Below are 20,764 nucleotides of genomic sequence, written 5' to 3' on the forward strand. Positions count from 1 at the left end.
CCCAGTCAGTGTTGGATCATCCAACGAATCTAGTCCAGAAGATCGGGTGGTTACAAAAGTCAGAGGTCACCGAGGTCGCTGAGGTCAGTGTCAGGACTTCCCATGTGGATGCTCCTCCAAGTCAAAGGAAGTTGACTTAGTCAGTTAGACCAAGAAACGGATCTCTGAGGTGCTCCACAGGAGGACAGAGGTCGGGGATCAGTGAATCGTTTCTGAGCGGCTCACATCTGAATGGAGCTCCACGTGGTCCAGAGACGGAGCGTCTCCCAGATCTCACGTTGTCCTTCATTTCAGGTAGGAAGTTTCAGAGCCAGTCCCATCTTTGGATGCTTTTGTCTGCAGCCTCCTGACTCAGTCCAGGACCAAGCGGGCTCACGTGGCTCAAGAGCTCAGAGAAAGAGAAGAAGTGGAGAAGGAACTGAGTGTTGTGAAGGTCTGGATCCAGCAGAGCAGGGAGCTGCTCCTCAACCCCACGCAGGACATCGAATCCTTGCTGCACCAGCTGGAGGTCAGTCTTCACACCTGGAACGAGTTCTTCTATCAGGCGCTGTGGTGAAACGGTCTGCCCCTGCGCTCAGGTCCTGCATGAGGAGGTCATCAGCTTCCGGCAGAACGTGGAGAAGTTAGCAGAGCAACAGCAAAGCAAATACCTGGACCTGTACACCATCCTTCCCTCAGAAATCTCCATGCAGCTGGCGGAGGTCTCTCTGGCTTTAGCTGCAATTGAAGATCAGGTACGTCAGCCCTCGCCCTCTCAGCGGGTGAGATGGGACCTCCGGGCTGACGCTGTCCTTCACGCCACTCTAGGTTCTCTCCAAGGAAAGGGACATTCAGAAGACCAGAGAAATCAAGGAGGACTTCAGCTCCAGAATCCAGGACATGTCAGAAAAACTGAAAACCATCTCAAGCAAATTCAACGAGAAATCTCCAGATGTGGAGCACGCCAAAGAAGAGGTCAAGGTGGGTGGTTGTCTGTGCCCGGCTGCCGGTGCAGCAGCTGTGAAGGTCTGCTTTCTTCCCTCCTCAGAGACTGTTTGAAGACCTGGACGGCTGCGGCAGCGCGCTCTCAGAGCTGGACGCCTCCCTGCAGGACTTCAGCCGCAGCAACCCGCTGCTGGCCAAACAGCTGAGTGAGGCTGTGAGCAAACTCTCAGAGATGCACCACCACACCAGCCGCCTGGCAGACTGCAGGAACAACTGGCTCAAGAAGGTTTGCTGCCCCTCATCTCTGCTGCACGACCGCAGAGCTGCGCCTGAAGCTCGCGCCTCCTGTCTGCAGGCCGTCTGCTACCTGGACGAGTACAACGAGATGCTGGACTTCATCGTCAGGTGGGCGGACAAAGCCCGGAGCCTGGTGAGGGCAAACATCATCTGGAACTCCTCTGTCCACCTGCAGGAGCAGATCCGGATCCACCAGGTGGGTCAGTGTGACCCCATGCCGTCTGCTGCCTTCAGAAGCCGTTCTGGAATGGTCTCCTTGTGTTTGCAGGCGGTCCTCCGGGAGTCCCGGGAGCTTCATGGAGATCTGGAGTCGATGGCAGAGAAGGTGGAGCTTCTGTCCGAGGTGCTGCAGGTTCAGGCGCTGAGTCAGCAGGTTTGTGAGCTCAGTCGGCACACCGATGAGCTTCAGCAGAGCATCCGGACGCAGCTGCAAAGCCTCCAGGACGCCAACAAGGTGAGGAGACTCAGACTGGTGAGGTTTCTGGGGTCTGAAGCAACATCTGAGTGAGCGTCGTGTCTGCAGAGCATGGAAACCCTGGAGCGAGAGGTCAAGGCTCTCCATGTGGCTCTGGAGCAGCTCCAGGCCGTGCTGACCTCCCCAGAAGTGACCCGCCAGAGCCTGAAAGAGCAGCTGCTGCAGAGACAGGTGAGCGTGGGGCCTGACGCCCGGGGAGCTGTTGGTCTGAGCGGTGGCGTAACCGTGGGGGCGTGTCTGCAGCGGCTGCTGGCAGACATGGAGGGCCTGAAGGTGCAGGTGCAGGCGGTGCAGCGGTGTCAGAGCACTCTGCAGGTTCCTGAAGACGTCATGCCCAGCCTGGCCGTCTGCCACACAGCGCTGCGGCTGCAGCACGAAGCCAGCCAGCTGCAGCACGTGGCCATACAGCAGTGCAACATCCTACAGGTGAGGTGATCATATGACCGCAGGTGAGGAGATAATAACAATAATAATAATAATGGATTGGATTTATCTGCGCTTTTCAAGTCACTCAAAGTTCTTACATTGTGTCCATTATTCATTCACTCCTCATTCATACTTGGTGATGGTAGCTACTGATGTAGCCACAGCTGCCCTGGGGCAGACTGACAGAGGCGTGGCTGCCAGTTCACGCCTACGGCCCCTCTGACCATCACCGGGATCATTCATACACATTCACACACCAGTGGAGACAAGGAGGGTGAAGTGTCTTGCCCAAGGACACAATGACAGTTGGCTGGGGGGAGCGGGGATCGAACCGCCGACCCTTCGATCATTGGACGACCCGCTCAACCGCCTGAGCCACTGCCGCCCATGCTGCTTTAACAAGCTGTGGTGGGATGACCCCACCCTCACAGGAACCTGAGGAACAGAGTCTAAACATCTACTCCAAACTCTTTTTGGTGTTGACGATGCCCCCCCACCCGCAGGAGGCCGTGGTTCAGTACGAACAGTACGAACAGGAGGTTGGGGAGCTGCAGGGTCTGATCGAGGAGGCGCACCAGGTCATCCAGGACCGCCCCGTCCCCAGCAGCAACATCCAGGAGCTGCAGGCGCAGATCCTCCACCACGAGGTACCCCCACCCCCACGACCTCTGCGTCCGAGCGACCGCCCACCAACCGGTTTCTGTTTGCTCTGCAGGAACTCGCCCAGAAGATCAAAGGCTACCAGGAGCAAATCGCCTCCCTGAACTCCAAATGCAAGATGTTGGCGGTGAAGGCCAAACACGCCACCATGCTGCTGACCGTCAGCGACGCCCACGGGCTTCCTGCTGAGCTGCAGGACGAGGTGGGCGGGGAGGTCAGGAAATCTGCTGTCACAGTAAGATCCCTGAACCCGTTCTACCAAAGAACCCGTTCTGGATTTCTTTTGCACCAGCTAACCCGAGACCCCGCCCCTCTCCTTCCAGATGACGGCGGGCCGCTGTCACACTCTGCTGTCTCCGGTTAGCGAGGAATCTGGGGAGGAGGGCGCCAGCAGTGAGGTCTGCTCCCCTCTAGTGGGTGGATCCTCTCCAGTGACTCCCCCTCAGGACGCGGACTCAAAGGTAACCCCCCCAGTCTGCTCAGGTGGTTCTGGATCAAAGCCTGTTGTACCTCAGCTGTCAGGTTCCTGCGGCCTTCTGGAAAAACCAACCATCGTCCAGCTTTCTGCAGATCTCCAGGTCATTGTGAGGCACGGCGGTAGCAGGCTGATGATCAGGGCTGCTTTTGTTCAGACGTGTAAAAAGCGTTTTTCAGCCTCACAAACGTAGAACCGTGAAGACGCTTTGAGTTCTTGAAAAGCTGCTTCAGACACGGATGAAGTTCAGGGTCAGCAGGTTTCTGCTCCGAGAATCTTCTCTGTGAGGAAGACTCTGATGGCTCTCTTCCACTGAGCGGTCCGGTCCCATCCAGCCCGGAAATAAAGCCGGACAGAACCATACCATTTGGGGACACCAAGCTGCTGGACGACCTTCATTGTTGTTGTTAGCTTCACCCGTCTGGGCCGGGACGGACCACCCATACCTGGAAACGCTCACATGACCACTCTAAACCGGATCGGACCGGACATCCATCCATTCTCCTATGGATGAATCTATCATCCATCTATCTACCACAATGATGGGGGGATGGGGGGCAGCTCCGACTTGTCAAAGGTGGAGCAGGTGAAAATCAAATAACAGTTCAAGTCCTGGAAAGGGGGGGGTCCTCTGCAGGAAAGTGTTGACCTGCAGAGTCGTGGTCCTGCTGAGGAGCTGCTGAACATCTAAGGTGGACTCTGTTCTCTGCAGGAGGGGCAGGGAAGACTCACACGTGCTGCAGTCTTGGACATGTATGACCCCACCTCAGAGTCTGTGGCCCACCTGGATGAACTGCAGCGCTCGTGGGAATCTCTGAAGAACGTGGTGGGTGTCGGAATGATCCTGATGATGTTCCTGGCGACCCAAGTCCAGCATCTGATTTGTTCTGCAGATCAGCGAGAAGCAGAGGTCTCTGTACGAAGCTCTGGAGAAGCATCAGCAGTATCAGAGCTCTCTTCAGTCCATCTCCTCAAAGATGGAGACCCTGGAGGACAAACTCAGCGAGCCTCTGGAGCTTCAGAAAAGTCCAGAGAGTCACATGAAGGCCCACCAGGTGAGTCCAGAAAGACCACGACCGTCGGAGACGCTCTGCCCAGCCTGACCCCGCTGCTGCGTTCAGGGTCTGCTGACGGAGATCCAGGATGTCCAGGAGGAGATGGAGAGGCTGCAGAGCAGTTTCACCCAAGATGTGTCTGCTGCTGTGGACTCAGACGTGTCTGAGCAGCTGGCCATGCAGTCCTCGCTGTCGGTGCTGGGGGAGAGGATGTCCACCATCCACATGAAGGCTTCGGGGAAGCACCAGCAGCTGGAGGTGCTGCGTCCTCACTGCCGACTGGCGCCACAGCAGACGTGACCTTCAGATGGAGCTTCATTGTTGTTTGTCTGCTGCAGGAGCACCTGAGCGAGCGGCAGGAGGTTCAGCATCAGGAGCGTGTCCTGCAAGGCTGCTGGCTCCAAGCAGAGGAGCTGCAGGAGTGGCTGAGTCAAATGCACCAGGGCGCCGCCCTCATCCTGCTGCCCCACGCCGCCGGGGAGGTGGACGAGCAGCTGTACAAGTGTCAGGTGAGAGACCTGCAGATATACACTTGCAGATCTACACCTGCAACTGCATATATACACCTGCAGACCTACACCTGCAGATCTGCACCTGCAGATCTACACCTGCAGATCTACACCTGCAGATCTACACCTGCAGATCTGCACCTGCAGATCTACACCTGCAGATCTACACCTGCAACTGCAGATCTACACCTGCAGATCTACACCTGCAGATATACACCTGCAGATCTACACCTGCAGATCTACACCTGCAGATCTACACCTGCAGATCTGCACCTGCAGATCTGTACCTGCAGATCTACACCTGCAGATCTGCACCTGCAGATCTGTACCTGCAGATCTACACCTGCAGATCTGCACCTGCAGATCTACACCTGCAGATCTACACCTGCAGATCTACACCTGCAGATCTACACCTGCAGATCTGCACCTGCAGATCTACAAATGCAAATCTACACCTGCAACTGCAGATATACACCTGCAGATCTACACCTGCAGATCTACACCTGCAGATCTGCACCTGCAGATCTGCACCTGCAGATCTACACCTGCAGATCTACACCTGCACCTGCAGATATACACCTGCAGATCTACACCTGCAGATCTACACCTGCAGATCTACACCTGCAGATTTACACCTGCAGATATACACCAGCAGATCTGCACCTGCAGATACACACCTTCAGATCTACACCTGCAGATCTACACCTGCAACTGCAGATATACACCTGCAGATCTACACCTACAGATCTGCACCTGCAGATCTACACCTGCAGATCTACACCTGCAGATCTGCACCTGCAGAACTACACCTGCGGATCTACACCTGCAGATCTACACCTCTACCTGCAGATCTACACCTGCAGATCTACACCTGCAGATCTGCACCTGCAGATCTACACCTGCAGATCTACACCTGCAGATCTACACCTGCACCTGCAGATATACACCTGCAGATCTACACCTGCAGATCTACACCTGCAGATATACACCTGCAGATATACACCTGCAGATCTACACCTGCAGATATACACCAGCAGATCTGCACCTGCAGATACACACCTTCAGATCTACACCTGCAGATCTACACCTGCAACTGCAGATATACACCTGCAGATCTACACCTACAGATCTGCACCTGCAGATCTACACCTGCAGATCTACACCTGCAGATCTACACCTGCAGATCTGCACCTGCAGAACTACACCTGCGGATCTACACCTGCAGATCTACACCTCTACCTACAGATCTACACCTGCAGATCTACACCTGCAGATCTGCACCTGCAGATCTACACCTGCAGATTTACACCTACAGATCTGCACCTGCAGATACACACCTTCAGATCTACACCTGCAGATCTACACCTGCAACTGCAGATATACACCTGCAGATCTACACCTGCAGATCTGCACCTTCAGAACTACAGCTGCGAATCTACACCTGCAGATCCGTACTTGCAGATCTACACCGGCACCTGCAGATCTACACCTGCAGATCTACACCGGCACCTGCAGATCTACACCTTCAGATCTACACCTGCAGACCTACACCTGCAGACCAACACCTGCACCTTCAGATCTACACCGGCAGATATACACCTCTACCTGCAGATCTACTCCTGCAGAACTACAACTGCAGATTTACACCTGCACCTGCAGATCTACACCTGCAGAACTACACCTGCAGATTAACACCTGCAGACCGACACCTGCAGATCTACACCTGCAGATATACACCTCTACCTGCAGATCTACTCCTGCAGAACTACAACTGCAGATTTACACCTGCACCTGCAGATCTACACCTGCAGATTTACACCTGCAGAACTACACCTGCAGATTTACACCTGCAGATCTACACCTGCAGATCTACACCGGCACCTGCAGATCTACACCTTCAGATCTACACCTGCAGACCTACACCTGCAGACCAACACCTGCACCTTCAGATCTACACCGGCAGATATACACCTCTACCTGCAGATCTACTCCTGCAGAACTACAACTGCAGATTTACACCTGCACCTGCAGATCTACACCTGCAGAACTACACCTGCAGATTAACACCTGCAGACCGACACCTGCAGATCTACACCTGCAGATATACACCTCTACCTGCAGATCTACTCCTGCAGAACTACAACTGCAGATTTACACCTGCACCTGCAGATCTACACTTGCAGAACTACACCTGCAGATCAACACCTGCAGATCTACACCTGCAGATCTACACCTGCAGATATACACCTACAGATCTGCACCTGCAGACCTACACCTGCAGACCTACACCTGCACCTGGAGATCTACACCTGCAGATCTACACCTGCAGATATACACCTTCAGATCTACACCTGCAGACCTACACCTGCAGACCTACACCTGCACCTGGAGATCTACACCTGCAGATCTACACCTGCAGATCTGCACCTGCAGATCTACACCTACAACTGCAGATTTACACCTGCACCTGCAGATCTACACCTGCAGAACTACAACTGCAGATCTACACCTGCAGATCTACACCTGCAGATCTACACCTGCAGTGCAGCTCCTTATCTGTCAACTGATCTCTGGTATAATCTGGAGATTACAGAATCTGTTGATCGTCGGGGGCTTGTTCCAGTCAGAGTTTTCCAGAGGGGGGGTAAACAGGAGTATTAGCGGGGTTAGAGGGCATTCTGGTGGCTGTTAAAGGGACTTAAGCAGATTACACACAGATCTGTGTGGGGGTGTGTCCAGGGTGGAGTCATCTGCTCCTGCAGGAGTTTATAAGCAGCGAGAAGTTCCTCCCCAGAAAACTGATGCCCCTCCAGGTTTGGGAGCAGCACTCGTTGATGGGCTCAGACGGGGGTCTGCCCCTCTGATGGTCCCCACTTTAGCGCTGCTGCCTGGTTTTCTGAGGAAGAGTCCTGCAGGAAGCGTGAGGGATTAGCAGCGATGAGCCGCACAGGACGCCGGGGATGAGCAGGCTCGTCGTGCGCTGGCCAGTCAAAGCTGCTGGGGGGGACGCGGGGCGCGGGAACATGTTTGAGTCGGCCTCTCTGCTGCTGCTGCTGCAGGGCGTGCTGCTGGAGGTGGAGGAGAAGGTGTCCGCCCTGTCTGAGCTGTCCATGCGGAGCGACAGCCTGCTGCTGGAGAGCCCCGCCCACACCCGGGAGGAGGCCCAGCGCCTGGCCTCCAGGCTGCAGGCGCTGAAGGGGGGCCTGCTGGAGCTGCAGAGGATGCTACAGGACAAGCAGACGAGCATCCAGGTGGGGGCTTTCCTCAGTTTTGAACACGTATCAGATATCTGGACCTCCAGAGCTCCTCACACACTGATCCAACCTAGAACCACCAGGAGCCACGGGGGCTTCGGTGTCTGCTCAAGGACACTTCACCACATGGGCGGGAATTGAATCTAACATAAACTGCCACCACATTAAAATGATAGAATGAGACAATTCTGTTTAAGAAACCCAACATGTCAACGTTCCTAAAATGTAGTTTCTCTCTTGTTGCTCTTGTGAGGGAACTGGAACTTCCTCATCACATCGTTCAGACAGCTGGAGTCTGGTGCAAAGCATCTTTTCTTTGTTTTGCTCCCTGTCACATACGCTAAGGAAGGGGTCGGCCGCTCTACCCTGCACCACAGATCTGAATGCGAGTCCTCCTTTTGTCCTCCCTTCTGTCTCATGACTCCTCTTCTCCTGAAGACCTCCCTGCAGGAGCCGGAGGACAGCGGCTCCGACTCCAGCCTCTCCCAGAGCTCCAGCGTGCAGGACTGGCTGGCCCAGGCCCGGACCACGCGGTCCCAGCAGCATGAAGACAGCCTTCAGAGACAGAGGGTATGGGGGGGGGGTCACCCGGGGGTCCAGCCGAAACCGCTGTAGTGACACGCCTCGTTCCTCCTCCTGCAGGAGCTGGAGGAGCAGCTGGCCGAGCAGAAGAAACTCCTTCAGTCTGTTGCCAGCAGAGGAGAGGAGATCCTCATCCAGCAGGCCTCCCCCAGCAGCAGGTATGTGGCCCCCCCCAGCCTGACATGAAGGAGGTCTGATGGGGCCCGTCATTTAAGGAGGAATCTTGTGTCTGCAGCTCCGCCAGCCTCCCTTCAGACTCCGAGGCCGGGCTGGAGCAGATGAGGCCGAGGTGGAGGAGCCTCCAGCTGGAGCTGAAGACCAAGCTGCAGCTCCTGGAGGGAACTCTGGAGCAGAACCAGAACCAGAACCAGGTACCTGGTGCTGCAGCAGCATCAGGAACCGCCCTCCGCTCTCCTCAGGTGTTTCCTCCAGCGTCTCGCGTTCCCGCGGGGGAGTTGTTCAGCGGTCCCCCAGCGGGGAACGAACCCTCGCTGAAGACCCTCTATGATGCCTTCAGGGACACAGTCAGAGATGCTCAGGTACGGATCCTTTGACCGTTTTTCACAGCTGTAGTCATGGAAACGGGTCAGTCACCGTGTGGAATCTGTGCACACAGCCTGGCGATTGGGGCGGGGCATTGGTAGCGCAGATGGAGCGGCAGCTCTTCTCAGCCGTGGCGTCCACCTCCTTCTGGCTGGACGGCGTGGAGAGCAGCGTCCTGTCAGGCTCTGAGCTGCTGGCTGAGACCACACGAACTCTGCAGCAGCAGGAGGTGAAGATCAACATGACTCCTCCACCTGTGTCCTCCTCTGTTTACCTGCTGCCTGCTTCGGTCGGGGGGGGGGGGGGGGGGGGGGGGGTCCCTGCTGTCACAGATCTGCATACTTTCCAACTAACCTAATCCAGGTGATCAGCAGCAGGTACGGCTGGGTTTCTGAAGAACCAGCAGGAGGCCAGAAGATGGTGCAGAAAACCCAAATAATATAAAAAGACTGTCGGTTCTCCTCCCACAGGTGTGAGCTCAGTACTGACAGGTGAGGAGGGGGTGAGGGTGGGTTGCAGGTGTGTCATGAGTTCGGGTTCAGCAACAGCAGAGGAAACCAGAAGACTCCCTTCTCCTGCCCTCCTCACCTTTGTCTGTGCTCCTCTGGGGCAGGAGGAGCAGAGCATCAGCGGGTCGTGGCAGGATCTGTGGAGGTGCTCATGCTCCTTTTCTGTTGCAGACGCTGCAGAAGGACCTGAGCTGCGTGGCAGAGGAGGTGAAGCTTTGTGAGTCTCTCCTCGCTGGATCTTCAGGACTTGCAGAGGAAGACCGGACGCTGCTGCAGGACAACCTGGACTGCTTGCAGGGGAGGTTAAGCGCCTTAGGCGGCGCTTTGGGCCAACGCTGTGAGCACATGAGGAGCAGAGCTCAGGAACTGGCGCTCTACCAGGTTGGTTTCAAACTCCGCTCTGGCTCCGTGGCTCTGAAACTAAAGTCTGTGGCTTCCCGCAGACGGACCTGCAGCTTCTTCAAACGGCTCTGATGGAGAAGAAACGTCAGCTCCTTCAAGGTGCTGCTGGATCCACAGACAGACCGGCCTGTGAGCAGCTGGAGGTGAGTCCGCATGAGTCTCTCTCAAACCCCAGAGTGAGTCTGATTGGGGGTTTCTTGGCTCAGGTCCTGACCTCTGAGGAGGAGACCCTGAAGGACTTTGAGCTCCGAATCGCAGAGCTGAAGAGCAGAGGAGGTGATCTGCAGGCCGACCAGGCTTCAACCAGCAACCTGCTGAAGCTCCAGGTGACGTCCTCCGACAGCTTCCCGCCCTTTGGCAGCAGGAAGTCCTGTTTAAACAGACCAGGAGCCTCCGTTACAGAACCAGACAGGACCCAGAGGAACCTCCAGCAGTCTGAGTCCAAAGCAGCATGGCTGACGTTTTCCCCGTTAACCTTCACCCGGTTACTTCCTAAGTAACCTGAACCTCCAGGTCACCTTAACCAGGTTAAGGTGACCTGGTTAAGGTGACCTCCTGGCTCGGCCTTCACACTGTAAACTCTACTTTTTTGAAGTTCTAGAACCAAAGTTTCTCTCAAATCTGTTGTTTTTTTCATTCAGCAGCTGACCGGTTTACGGTTGCCATGGTGACGTCATGCGATTGAGATTTGAGGGTCAAGGTTGTTGTCGTCTTGCTCTGTGTTCCCCCAGGACTCCTACGAGGATCTGGTGCTGATTGTGGCCTCCAGGCGCAGCGGGCTGAACCAGAACCTGGCCCAGAAGGAGCAGTATGAGCGCGCTCTGCAAGATCTGACCGACCTGCTGGACACCGCCAAGGACAAGATGTCTGCGGATGGGAGGGTCCTGGCGGGCTCTGTGGAGGACGTTCAGACCCTCCTGGACAAACATAAGGCACTGTCAGCCGGCGGCTCACCGCTGAACACCTGCGGGGTTCAAACCTCACTCACAGCTGTGCTCTGTTCCAGGAGTTCTTCCAGGGTCTGGAGACCCACATGGTCCTGACAGAAGCCTACTTCAGGAAGGTCAGCGGCCTGATGCTCCCCACCGAGGGCCAGGCTCTGCAGGAGACGCTGGCAGAGGCTCAGAGAGTCCTGAAGGAGGCGCACAGGAGGGGGGTGGAGCTGGAGTGGATGGTGCAGGTGCGGAGCAGCAGGAAACGGATCTGCTGGTCTCAGATGTTCCCTGCAGAAATGAAAGAATTCAGGAGTTCAGCAAAGTTTCCTTCCAGGTCTGGAGCCGCCTGGAGCAGGACTATCAGGGTTTGAGCCGGCAGCTGGAGGCCCTGGAGGGCCGCACCCCCTCCGCTGGTCTGGAGGAGGAGTCAGAGGAGCGACTGACGGACAGGATCTCCCTGTATCAGGTCTGACAGCTCCGCTTCCCTGTGCACCTCCAAGCAGCCGCTGTCGGCAGCGCCGTCATCCTTCTGTCTCTGTGAAGGGCCTGGAGGGGGGGCTGGCAGAGCACCAGCACAAGCTGCACCAGCTGCTGGATGAGGGCAAACATCTGCTGGGGGGGCTGTCCTGCCCCAGTCTGGAGAGCCGGCTCGCCCAGCTGGGCAAACGCTGGCTCGACCACGCGGCCAAGGTCAAGAAGGAGCGGCAGCGGCTGGAGGCGGTCCTCAAACACTGGAGCAGGTCAGGGACGGCGGGCGCCCCCATGTTTGTCGCCGCAGGGCTTCTTCTGAAGGACGCCTCTCCCCAGGTACCAGAGAGCGCGGGCGGACATCGGCGAGTGGCTGCAGTCGGCTCTGGAGCGCCTGGAGTTCTGGAACACGCAGGCGGTGTCGGTCCCACAGGAGCTGGAAACGGTCCGAGACCACCTCTCTGCGTTCCTGGTGAGACCTTCTTCTTTCTCTGAGAAAAGAGAAGCAACAGAAACGTGAAGAGAGTGGTGACGCTCCTGCTCCACCCGTGTCAGGAGTTCTCCAAGGAGATGGAGGGGAAATCCAGTCTGAAGAACGCCGTGGTTTCTGAGGGAAACCAGCTGCTGCGCCTGAAGAAGGTGGACACGGGGGTCCTCCGCTCAGAGCTGGCTCGCATCGACGCGCAGTGGGCGGAGCTTGTCACGCGCATCCCCGTGGTCCAGGAGAAGCTGCATCAGGTATCTCCCAGGTTCTGAATGCGGATGGCCCAGCAGCTCAGTGTCTGACCGCCTGCTCCACCTGCTGCAGATCCAGATGGAGAAGCTGGCCTCTCAGCACGCCATCTCCGAGCTCTTCAACTGGATCTCCCTGATGGAGACTGTGATCGAGGAGGACGAGGAGAACCTGAAGAGCGCCGTGGGGTCCAACGTGATTCAGGACTACCTGCAGAGATACAAGGTGAGCTTCCATGAGGTCCGTGCGTCTTGTTGTTTCTCCACCTGAGCCTCCACCTTTTCTCAGGGCTTCCGGGTGGATGTGAGCTGTAAGCAGCTGACGGTGGACTTCGTGAACCAGTCGGTGGCGCACGCCGGCCTTCAGGACCCTGAGAGCAGGCACAGCGAGAAGACGGACTTTGCCGAGCGCCTGGGGGCCATGAACCGCCGCTGGCAGATCCTGCAGGGCCGCCTCAGTGAGCAGGTGAGCTTTCTTCCCCCCCCCCAGGAGGGGGCTCTCTGGTTCTGCATGCAGGTGCGTGTGGGGGTTCTCTTTGTCTTCTCTGGTCCAGAAACGGTGTGTGGTCCTGGGATGGACGGGTGCTGAAGCCCCGCCCAGGAAGAACTGAGTGCAGAACGCTTTATTCAGCGTCCTCTCCTTTCAGATCCAGCTCCTGGAGAACCTCCTGGAGATGTGGCTGGAGTATGAGAGCAGCATTCAGGCCCTGAAGGTCTGGATGAACGCTCAGGAGGAGAGGCTGAGGAGGAAGCCCCGGCTGGAGGACCTGACGTCGGTGCAGAACGCTCTGAAGGACTGCCAGGTGGGTCCGGCGGGCCCGGCGGGTCCTCGGCGTGCTTTGGGCGCTCTCACTCATCTGGCCTCTTGACCCGTGCAGGAGCTGGAGGAGCTGCTGAAGGACAAAGAGAAGGACCTGGAGAAGGTGGAGGAGCAGGGCTGCGCCCTCGTTCAGAACAAAACTGACGAGGCCTGTGCCATCGTCATGGAGACGCTCCAAGGAGTCAATCACTCCTGGGCCAACCTGCACCACCTGGTAATCCCGTGTTGTTTTTCAGTCCTGAGGATGCGTCCCCTGCTGTTTGCAGCCTCCTCAGACCTTCCTGTCTCCATCAGACCGGACAGCTGAAGATCAGCCTGACGTCGGTTCTGGACCAGTGGAGTCTCTACAAACAAGCCTCGGAGGAAATCAACGCCTACCTGATGAAGGGGAGGTACTCCGTGTCGCGTTTGCGCCTCCTCACAGGATCCCTGGAGGCCGTCCAGCAGCAAGTTCAGAGTCTGGAGGTTAGTTGGAGTCAGAAGGAGAAACCTGACGTCCTTCTTTCAGCAGAATCCACAGAACGTCTGCTGTGGATCCAAGCTCCTCCTCTCTCCTGAGGTTCAGTGTCTGTTTGAGGTCATCAGACTGAACCTCAGTCCAGACTGACCAGAACTCTCCAGAACCTTCATGCAGAGGTGGATCTGCTGCTCTGATGGAGGACGTTCAGCCCCACACCATCACACTCCCACCTCCATGCCCGACTCTGAACGTCTGAGTCCAGATGTTCTTGTGTCTGATCAGAACATCAGTCCAGATGTTCCTGTTCCTCAGCAGCGTCTCTCATGGATCCACGTTTGTCCTAAAGTCTCTTTCTGACTGTTGGGTCGTGACCTTTGACCTGAACTGAGTCCAGTGAGGTCTGACCTTCTGGACGAGTCCTCCTCCTGTTCTTGGACCCTCTTTGGTTCCTGTGAAGGTTCTCCTCTGTCCAGTGTTCTCCGTGAGGATGGTGGATCTCTGAGGATCTCTGCGGTTCCTTTCTGTGTTTCAGTCTCTCACTCTCAGCCTTGTGTGTGTGAAGGAGCTGCAGGAGGACCTGGAGAAGCAGGAGAGCAGTGTGAGGAGGTTCGGTGCGCTGACCCATCAGCTTCTCAGGGACTGCCATCCTTCGGTGTCAGACTCTCTCAACAACAGCCTGAAGGACATGAACGCCAGGTGATCCATCCTTTCTGTGTTTCTGAGTGAACGGTGGACAGATTCTGAAACGCTTCATCCCAGGAGACGTTGTCATGGTAACCATGCAGAGTCTGGCTCAGGGGAGACCGTCCTTCTCCATGTGCTTCAGAAGCTCAGAGATCTTCTAGCAGCTGGAAGTGGATTCTCCTCCTGACTGGACCTGTTGTGTTCTGGGCTTTGTGCTGATCCAAACCTTCTCCTGTTTGTCCCTCTGGAGTTCACTAGAAAGTGTCAGATCCACTAAGACTGTCTGAAGTTCTGCTTGATGCAGATCGGGTCATGACCCAGTTTTTAGTGTTTCTAGATACAAAATACTAGTTTTTGAAAAACACATCAAATTAGAGATTCTTGATTTTAAAGGGATAAAACGGCAGAACCTGAGCCTGAAGCAGGAGGTGCTGTGTCTGCGCTCAGGTGGAGCGGTCTGCAGGAGGAGATCTTGGAGCGTCTGCAGAGCAGCAAAGCGCTGCTTCAGCTGTGGCAGCGCTACAAGGAGCTGCACCACCAGAGCTGCAGCGGCGTCCAGCTGCAGGAGGAGAAAGCCGACGCGCTCCTCAAGAGCTCCTGCAGCAACGACATGGCGGACGAGGAGCTCCCCAGATGGATCCAGGGGTGCAGCGTAAGCCCCAGGCTGCAGACCTGCACGAACCTTCTCCTGTGAGGAGATCCGGTCTCACTGAAGCTCTGGTTCCTCCCAGGAGCTGCTGCGGTCCCAGGCTCCCCTTCAGGCCTCGCTGGAGGTCCTGCAGACTCTGGGGGAGCAGCTGAAGCAGCAGGTGGACACGTCAGCGTCCTCCACCCTGCAGTCCGACCACCTGTGTCTGCGGCAGCGTCTGCGCGTGGTGGAGCAGGCTCTCCGTGGACAGCTCACCGCCCTGCAGGTAAACCTTTGAACGTCAGTGGAGATGATCTGTGGTCAGTAGACCTGAGTCTTTCCTGTGGTGGGGGTCATCTCTGCTCAGACTGGCGTCCAGGACTATCAGACCTTCAAGGATCAGCTGGAGACTCTGAGCTGCTGGATCAGGGAAGCAGAGGAGGACTTGAGGCTGCAGGATCCCAACGGCTGCACCAGCCTGTCCGTCACGCAGAGCCGCATGGAGGGGCTTAAGGTCAGTGCCTCCCCCCAGAGTAACCTGGGATGAACGGCCAGCCCGGCTGATGGTGCGTGCCCCGCAGGAGCTCATGCTGCAGTTCAGCAGCACGGCGCCAGAGCTGGAGCGGCTGAACGAGCTCGGCTACCGGCTCCCGCTCAGCGACGCAGAGATCAAGAGCCTGCAGAACCTGAACAGAACCTGGACCACCGCCTCCACTCAGACCACCGAGAGGTTCAGGTACTGAGCGGCTCCGTGCTGCTGTCATTTGATTGGCTGTGAGGCAGAACCGTCATGGTCTCCTGTGTTTGGACCCTGCAGCAAACTTCAGGCGTTCCTGCTGCAGCAGCAAACCTTCCTGGAGAAATGTGAAGCCTGGATGGACTTCCTGCTCCAAACGGAGGACAAGCTGGCTGTGGAAATCTCCGGGAACTTTCTGAGTCTAATGGAGCAGCAAAAAGCCCACGAGGTTCGGGTCCCTCTGAGGGAAACGTCTGGTCCGGTTTGGTTCTGGACTGACCCGCTTCTCCCTGCAGCTTTTCCAGGCTGAGATGTTCAGCCGGCAGCAGATCCTCCACTCCATCATCAGTGACGGACAGCAGATGCTGGAGCAGGGACAGGTGGAGGACAGGTGAGCGTCTCAGCAGCAGCTCTCCCCCCTGCTGGTTTCCTGTCAATCATCTGCTGCCATCCTGCAGGGAGGAGTTTGGCGTGAAGCTGGCGCTGCTCAGCAACCAGTGGCAGGGCGTGGTGCGGCGCGCCCAGCAGAGGCGGGGCATCATCGACAGCCTGATCCGCCAGTGGCAGCGCTACAAGGAACTGCTGGAGAAATTAAGCAGGTGGCTGCAGGACGTGTGCCCCCCCGCAGAGGCCGAGGGGGGCAGGGTTCCCCTGCAGCAGGCCCGCTGCAGGCTGGAGGCCGTCCAGGTACGCCTAGACCTGATGGAAACCTGCAGAGCTGCCGCGCCGTCTCACCTGAGCTCCTGTTTGTCAGCTGAAGGAGAAGCTGCTGCAGCGCCAGCGGGGCAGCTTCATCCTGACGGTGGAGGCCGGCCGCCAGCTGCTGCTGTCAGCCGACGGCCAGGCGGAGGCGGAGCTGCAGGCCCAGCTCACCCAGGTGCAGGAGCGCTGGAGGGAGGCCTGCTCCCGCCTGGAGGACCAGAGGAGGCGGCTGGCCGGCGTGCTGAAGGTAAGCCCGCCTTGCAGCTGGCAGATGCCCCACCCACAGCCCGCCGTCATTGACGTGTCTTTGTGCAGGACTGGCAGAAGTGTGAGGCGGGGATCGCCACTTCACTGGAAAAACTCCGCTCCTTCAAGAAGCAGCTCTCCCAGCCCCTCCCTGATCTCCACGAGGAGCTGCAGGCGGAGCAGACGCGCTGCCAGGTTTCTGATTGGTTCACTCTGAAGCAGCTCAGGCAGGAAGTCAAACTCCCAGTTTACTGATCTTTGATCCAGAACCAGAACCAAACCCAGAGGACCAGGTCTGTGGATCACGATCTAAAGAACCAGGTCTGTGGATCACGATCTAAAGAACCAGGTCTGTGGATTACGATCTAAAAAACCAGGTCTGTGGATCCTGACCCAGAGAACCAGGTCTGTGGATCACGATCTAAAGAACCAGGTCTGTGGATCCTGACCCAGAGAACCAGGTCTGTGGATCACGATCTAAAGAACCAGGTCTGTGGATCCTGACCCAGAGAACCAGGTCTGTGGATCACGATCTAAAGAACCAGGTCTTTGGATCCTGACCCAGAGAACCAGGTCTGTGGATCACGATCTAAAGAACCAGGTCTGTGGATTACGATCTAAAAAACCAGGTCTGTGGATCCTGACCCAGAGAACCAGGTCTGTGGATCGCGATCTAAAGAACCAGGTCTGTGGATCACGATCTAAAGAACCAGGTCTTTGGATCCTGACCCAGAGAACCAGGTCTGTGGATTACGATCTAAAAAAACAGGTCTGTGGATCCTGACCCAGAGAACCAGGTCTGTGGATCACGATCTAAAGAACCAGGTCTGTGGATCCTGACCCAGAGAACCAGGTCTGTGGATCACGATCTAAAGAACCAGGTCTGTGGATCCTGACCCAGAGAACCAGGTCTGTGGATCACGATCTAAAGAACCAGGTCTGTGGATCACGATCTAAAGAACCAGGTCTGTGCATCCTGACCCAGAGAACCAGGTCTGTGGATCCTGACCCAGAGAACCAGGTCTTTGGATCACGATCTAAAGAACCAGGTCTGTGCATCCTGACCCAGAGAACCAGGTCTGTGGATCCTGACCCAGAGAACCAGGTCTGTGGATCCTGACCCAGAGAACCAGGTCTGTGGATCCTGACCCAGAGAACCAGGTCTGTGGATCCTGACCCAGAGAACCAGGTCTGTGGGTGGGGTTAGGGCGGCTTGGCTTTCCCTAAGGAGCCGGAGCTCCGTCATGTGATTAGAACTCGTAGTGGAGCAGCTGCTCCTCCACGTCTAGAGGAGCCAGTTCAGGTGATTCTGGTCCGGATGGCTCCCGGACCCCCGGCGGGAAGACCCCTTAGCATTTGTTGAGTTCATAAAAATGCTGGAGATGTGATCAAACATGAGAATCTGCTTCTTCTGATGACTTTGCAAACGTCCGTAGAGCCTCAGGCTGATGTTGAAACCCCCCTCCCCCCAGGACCTAGAGAAAACATCTGGAGGCTGGACTGCAGACCTGGACCACCTGACTCTGCTGAAGGAGGCTCTGACCTGGTCCATCAGTGCAGAGGACCTCTCAGTCTTGCAGGAGCGCATTGAGCTCCTGCATCGACAGTGGGAGGAAACCCGCCTCCAGGTGAGGGTCTGCGTTGGCTTAGCAACCGTTTCTACTGAGCACCAGCCACTTCCTGTGTTTGGCTCAGTTCCGCTTCGCGAGAAGCTGAGCTTCCTGTGCGGATGGGAGCTGCACAGGAAGCAGAGACGTCTCTGACGCGGCTTTGTCTGTGCAGCTGTCGCTGCGCCGGCAGCAGGTCAGCAAGCGGCTGAACGAGTGGACCGTGTTTGCAGACAAGTACAAGGACATGTGTGAGTGGCTCACCAACATGGAGAGCAAGGTGTCCCAGAACGGAGACATCAGCATCGAGGAGATGATCGACAGGCTCCACAAGGTTCTGCTTTCACACGTGAAGCTTTCCTTTTTCTGACGGGATCTTTACTCACCCGGGATCTGGGCTCTTCCCTCAGGACTACCAGGAGGAGATCTCGGTAGCAGAGAAGAACAAGCAGCAGCTCCATGATCTGGGGGAGCGTCTGGCCAGGGCCAGCCAGCAGAACAAAGCTGCCGAGATCCAGCAGAAACTCGGCAAAGTCGGCGACCGCTGGCAGCACCTGCTGGACCTGATTGGAGCCCGGTGAGGACAGACCATGTGAACTTCTGCTGCCCCTGCTGGAGCTGTCTGTGACGGTGTCCCCCCCCCCCCAGAGTGAAGAAGCTGAGGGAGACCCTGGTGGCCGTGCAGCAGCTGGACAGGAACATGAGCAGCCTGCGGTCCTGGCTGGCCCACATCGAAAGCGAGCTCTCCAAACCCATTTCCTACGACTCCTGTGACTTCACGGACATCCAGAGGAAGCTGGATCTGCAGCAGGTGAGGCTCAAGCCGCTCTCATGCAGTCGCTGGTTGAACTCCTGCCACCCCTACAGCTCACCTCACCACTGTCTTACAGCCCTCATGCATGTCCTGCACTGCTCTAAGATGCTCTCTGTCACTCCAGACTTCTTCATATGATACCACAGTTCCACTCATAACATAAGCGCTCTCTCACCTTCTCTGACCTTTGACCTCCTCTATCAACATCCTCAAAGCAAAGATTGCATCTGTAGAAAACATTGGAGCTAGAATCTTGAAAGCTCAAATAAAATGAATAGGATGTGTATAAAACCATAAAATAGAAAATAAAATGAATTAAAGATAAAAATTTATAGTAAAACTAATAATAAATAAGCAGATAAGATTATCTAAAAGCTAAATTACAAAGGTGGGTCTTGAGCCTCGAACCTCTATGGTCTCTGTGGCTCTGAGGTTCTCCAGCAGGCCGTTCCTCAGGCAAGGACCGTGATGGCAGAACGAGGCGTCACCTGAGGAACCGCTAAAAGGCCTGAGTGGAGAACCTGAGGGTCCGGCGGGGTTCACCCTTTAACTGCAGAAGGCCCATCAAACAATTATAAACCATTAAAAGAATCTTAAAATCCATCCCAAACGCACAGAGTGCTGACCGTGGCCCCGCCTCTTTTCCCTGTCAGGAGCTTCAGCGGGACATCGAGAAACACAGCACGGGGGTGGCGTCGGTGCTGAACCTGTGCGAGGTGCTGCTGCACGACTGCGACGCCTGTGCCAACGATGCGGAGTGCGACTCCATCCAGCAGGCGACTCGCAACCTGGACCGCCGCTGGAGGAGCATCTGTGCCGCATCGTTGGAGAGGAGGCTCCGGTGAGGCTCTCTCTCTACCGCACTGACTCCCACCGTGCTGGAACACTCCTCATCCCTATCCCTCCAGGATCGAGGAGACCTGGCGTTTGTGGCAAAAGTTTCTGGATGACTTCACTCGTTTTGAGGAGTGGCTGGCGCCTTATGAGGAGACTGCTGCTCAGCCCAACTCCTCAGGAGTTCTGTACACAGAAGCGAAGGAGGAGCTCAAGAAGTTTGAGGTTTGTGCAAATGAGGAGCTGACAAGGAAACGTGCCGACCCTAAAACCGGCAGGTCTCTGGTGACCAGAGACAGTCTGAGAAACTGATCCTGATATGGATCCAAAAACAGATCCATTAATGGATCCTGAAACTGATCCAAAAAAGATCCTGAAACGGATCCAGAAACTGATCCTTAAAAACAAATCCAGAAACTGATCCAGAAATTGATCCTGAAATGGATCCAGAAACTGATCCTTAAAAACAGATCCAGAAATTGATCCTGAAACGGATCCAGAAACTGATCCTTAAAAACGAATCCAGAAACTGATCCTTAAAAACGGATCCAGAAACGTATCCAGAAACTGATCCTGAAACGGATCCAAAAACTGATCCAGAAATGTATCCAGAAACGGATCCAGAAACTGATCCAGAAATGGATCCAAAAATGGATCCTGAAACGGATTCAGAAACTGATCCTTAAAAACTGATCCAGAAACATATCCAGACACTGATCCTGAAACAGATCCAAAAACTGATCCAGAAATTAATCACGAAACGGATCCTGAAACAGAGCCAGAGACTGATCCTTAAAAATGGATCCAGAAACGAATCCGGAAATGGATCCTTAAAAACGGATCCAAAAGCGGGTCCAGAAATTGATCCTGAAACTGATCCAGAAACTGATCATTAAGAACAGATCCAGAAACTGATCCAGAAATTGATCCTGAAACGGATCCAGAAACTGATCCTTAAAAGCGGATCCAGAAACTGATCCTTAAAAA

The 20,764-nt window shown here is 55.8% G+C and overlaps 1 protein-coding gene across 17 annotated transcripts in view; it reads left to right on the forward strand.

Moving 5' to 3' along the window:
• Window positions 1–20,764, forward strand: part of LOC101164701 (nesprin-1-like) — a 108,198-nt gene that overhangs the window by 70,629 nt on the left and 16,805 nt on the right. For 13 of the 17 annotated variants that reach the window (XM_023951580.1, XM_023951581.1, XM_023951575.1 and 10 more), the window contains 50 exons: window positions 343–508; window positions 579–734; window positions 808–960; window positions 1,028–1,210; window positions 1,280–1,417; window positions 1,490–1,675; window positions 1,745–1,867; window positions 1,940–2,122; window positions 2,626–2,769; window positions 2,838–3,017; window positions 3,106–3,243; window positions 3,970–4,083; window positions 4,151–4,312; window positions 4,379–4,570; window positions 4,651–4,821; window positions 7,881–8,072; window positions 8,514–8,645; window positions 8,718–8,815; window positions 8,893–9,196; window positions 9,274–9,429; window positions 9,881–10,090; window positions 10,153–10,254; window positions 10,318–10,437; window positions 10,843–11,043; window positions 11,118–11,291; window positions 11,381–11,512; window positions 11,590–11,786; window positions 11,854–11,986; window positions 12,070–12,252; window positions 12,323–12,472; window positions 12,536–12,712; window positions 12,894–13,049; window positions 13,125–13,280; window positions 13,361–13,531; window positions 14,089–14,222; window positions 14,604–14,862; window positions 14,942–15,124; window positions 15,206–15,352; window positions 15,420–15,574; window positions 15,656–15,803; window positions 15,871–15,965; window positions 16,033–16,261; window positions 16,329–16,523; window positions 16,592–16,717; window positions 17,995–18,150; window positions 18,305–18,463; window positions 18,540–18,706; window positions 18,778–18,940; window positions 19,597–19,784; window positions 19,852–20,002. In XM_023951580.1, the coding sequence (XP_023807348.1) occupies window positions 343–508; window positions 579–734; window positions 808–960; window positions 1,028–1,210; window positions 1,280–1,417; window positions 1,490–1,675; window positions 1,745–1,867; window positions 1,940–2,122; window positions 2,626–2,769; window positions 2,838–3,017; window positions 3,106–3,243; window positions 3,970–4,083; window positions 4,151–4,312; window positions 4,379–4,570; window positions 4,651–4,821; window positions 7,881–8,072; window positions 8,514–8,645; window positions 8,718–8,815; window positions 8,893–9,196; window positions 9,274–9,429; window positions 9,881–10,090; window positions 10,153–10,254; window positions 10,318–10,437; window positions 10,843–11,043; window positions 11,118–11,291; window positions 11,381–11,512; window positions 11,590–11,786; window positions 11,854–11,986; window positions 12,070–12,252; window positions 12,323–12,472; window positions 12,536–12,712; window positions 12,894–13,049; window positions 13,125–13,280; window positions 13,361–13,531; window positions 14,089–14,222; window positions 14,604–14,862; window positions 14,942–15,124; window positions 15,206–15,352; window positions 15,420–15,574; window positions 15,656–15,803; window positions 15,871–15,965; window positions 16,033–16,261; window positions 16,329–16,523; window positions 16,592–16,717; window positions 17,995–18,150; window positions 18,305–18,463; window positions 18,540–18,706; window positions 18,778–18,940; window positions 19,597–19,784; window positions 19,852–20,002 (8,188 nt within the window). The remainder of the gene's footprint in view (window positions 1–342; window positions 509–578; window positions 735–807; window positions 961–1,027; window positions 1,211–1,279; window positions 1,418–1,489; window positions 1,676–1,744; window positions 1,868–1,939; window positions 2,123–2,625; window positions 2,770–2,837; window positions 3,018–3,105; window positions 3,244–3,969; window positions 4,084–4,150; window positions 4,313–4,378; window positions 4,571–4,650; window positions 4,822–7,880; window positions 8,073–8,513; window positions 8,646–8,717; window positions 8,816–8,892; window positions 9,197–9,273; window positions 9,430–9,880; window positions 10,091–10,152; window positions 10,255–10,317; window positions 10,438–10,842; window positions 11,044–11,117; window positions 11,292–11,380; window positions 11,513–11,589; window positions 11,787–11,853; window positions 11,987–12,069; window positions 12,253–12,322; window positions 12,473–12,535; window positions 12,713–12,893; window positions 13,050–13,124; window positions 13,281–13,360; window positions 13,532–14,088; window positions 14,223–14,603; window positions 14,863–14,941; window positions 15,125–15,205; window positions 15,353–15,419; window positions 15,575–15,655; window positions 15,804–15,870; window positions 15,966–16,032; window positions 16,262–16,328; window positions 16,524–16,591; window positions 16,718–17,994; window positions 18,151–18,304; window positions 18,464–18,539; window positions 18,707–18,777; window positions 18,941–19,596; window positions 19,785–19,851; window positions 20,003–20,764) is intronic. The other 4 variants (XM_023951586.1, XM_023951591.1, XM_023951582.1 and 1 more) reach the window with 3 other exon arrangements.

Source organism: Oryzias latipes, chromosome 22 (assembly GCF_002234675.1).
Source record: "Oryzias latipes chromosome 22, ASM223467v1".
Classification (NCBI taxonomy): domain Eukaryota; kingdom Metazoa; phylum Chordata; class Actinopteri; order Beloniformes; family Adrianichthyidae; genus Oryzias; species Oryzias latipes.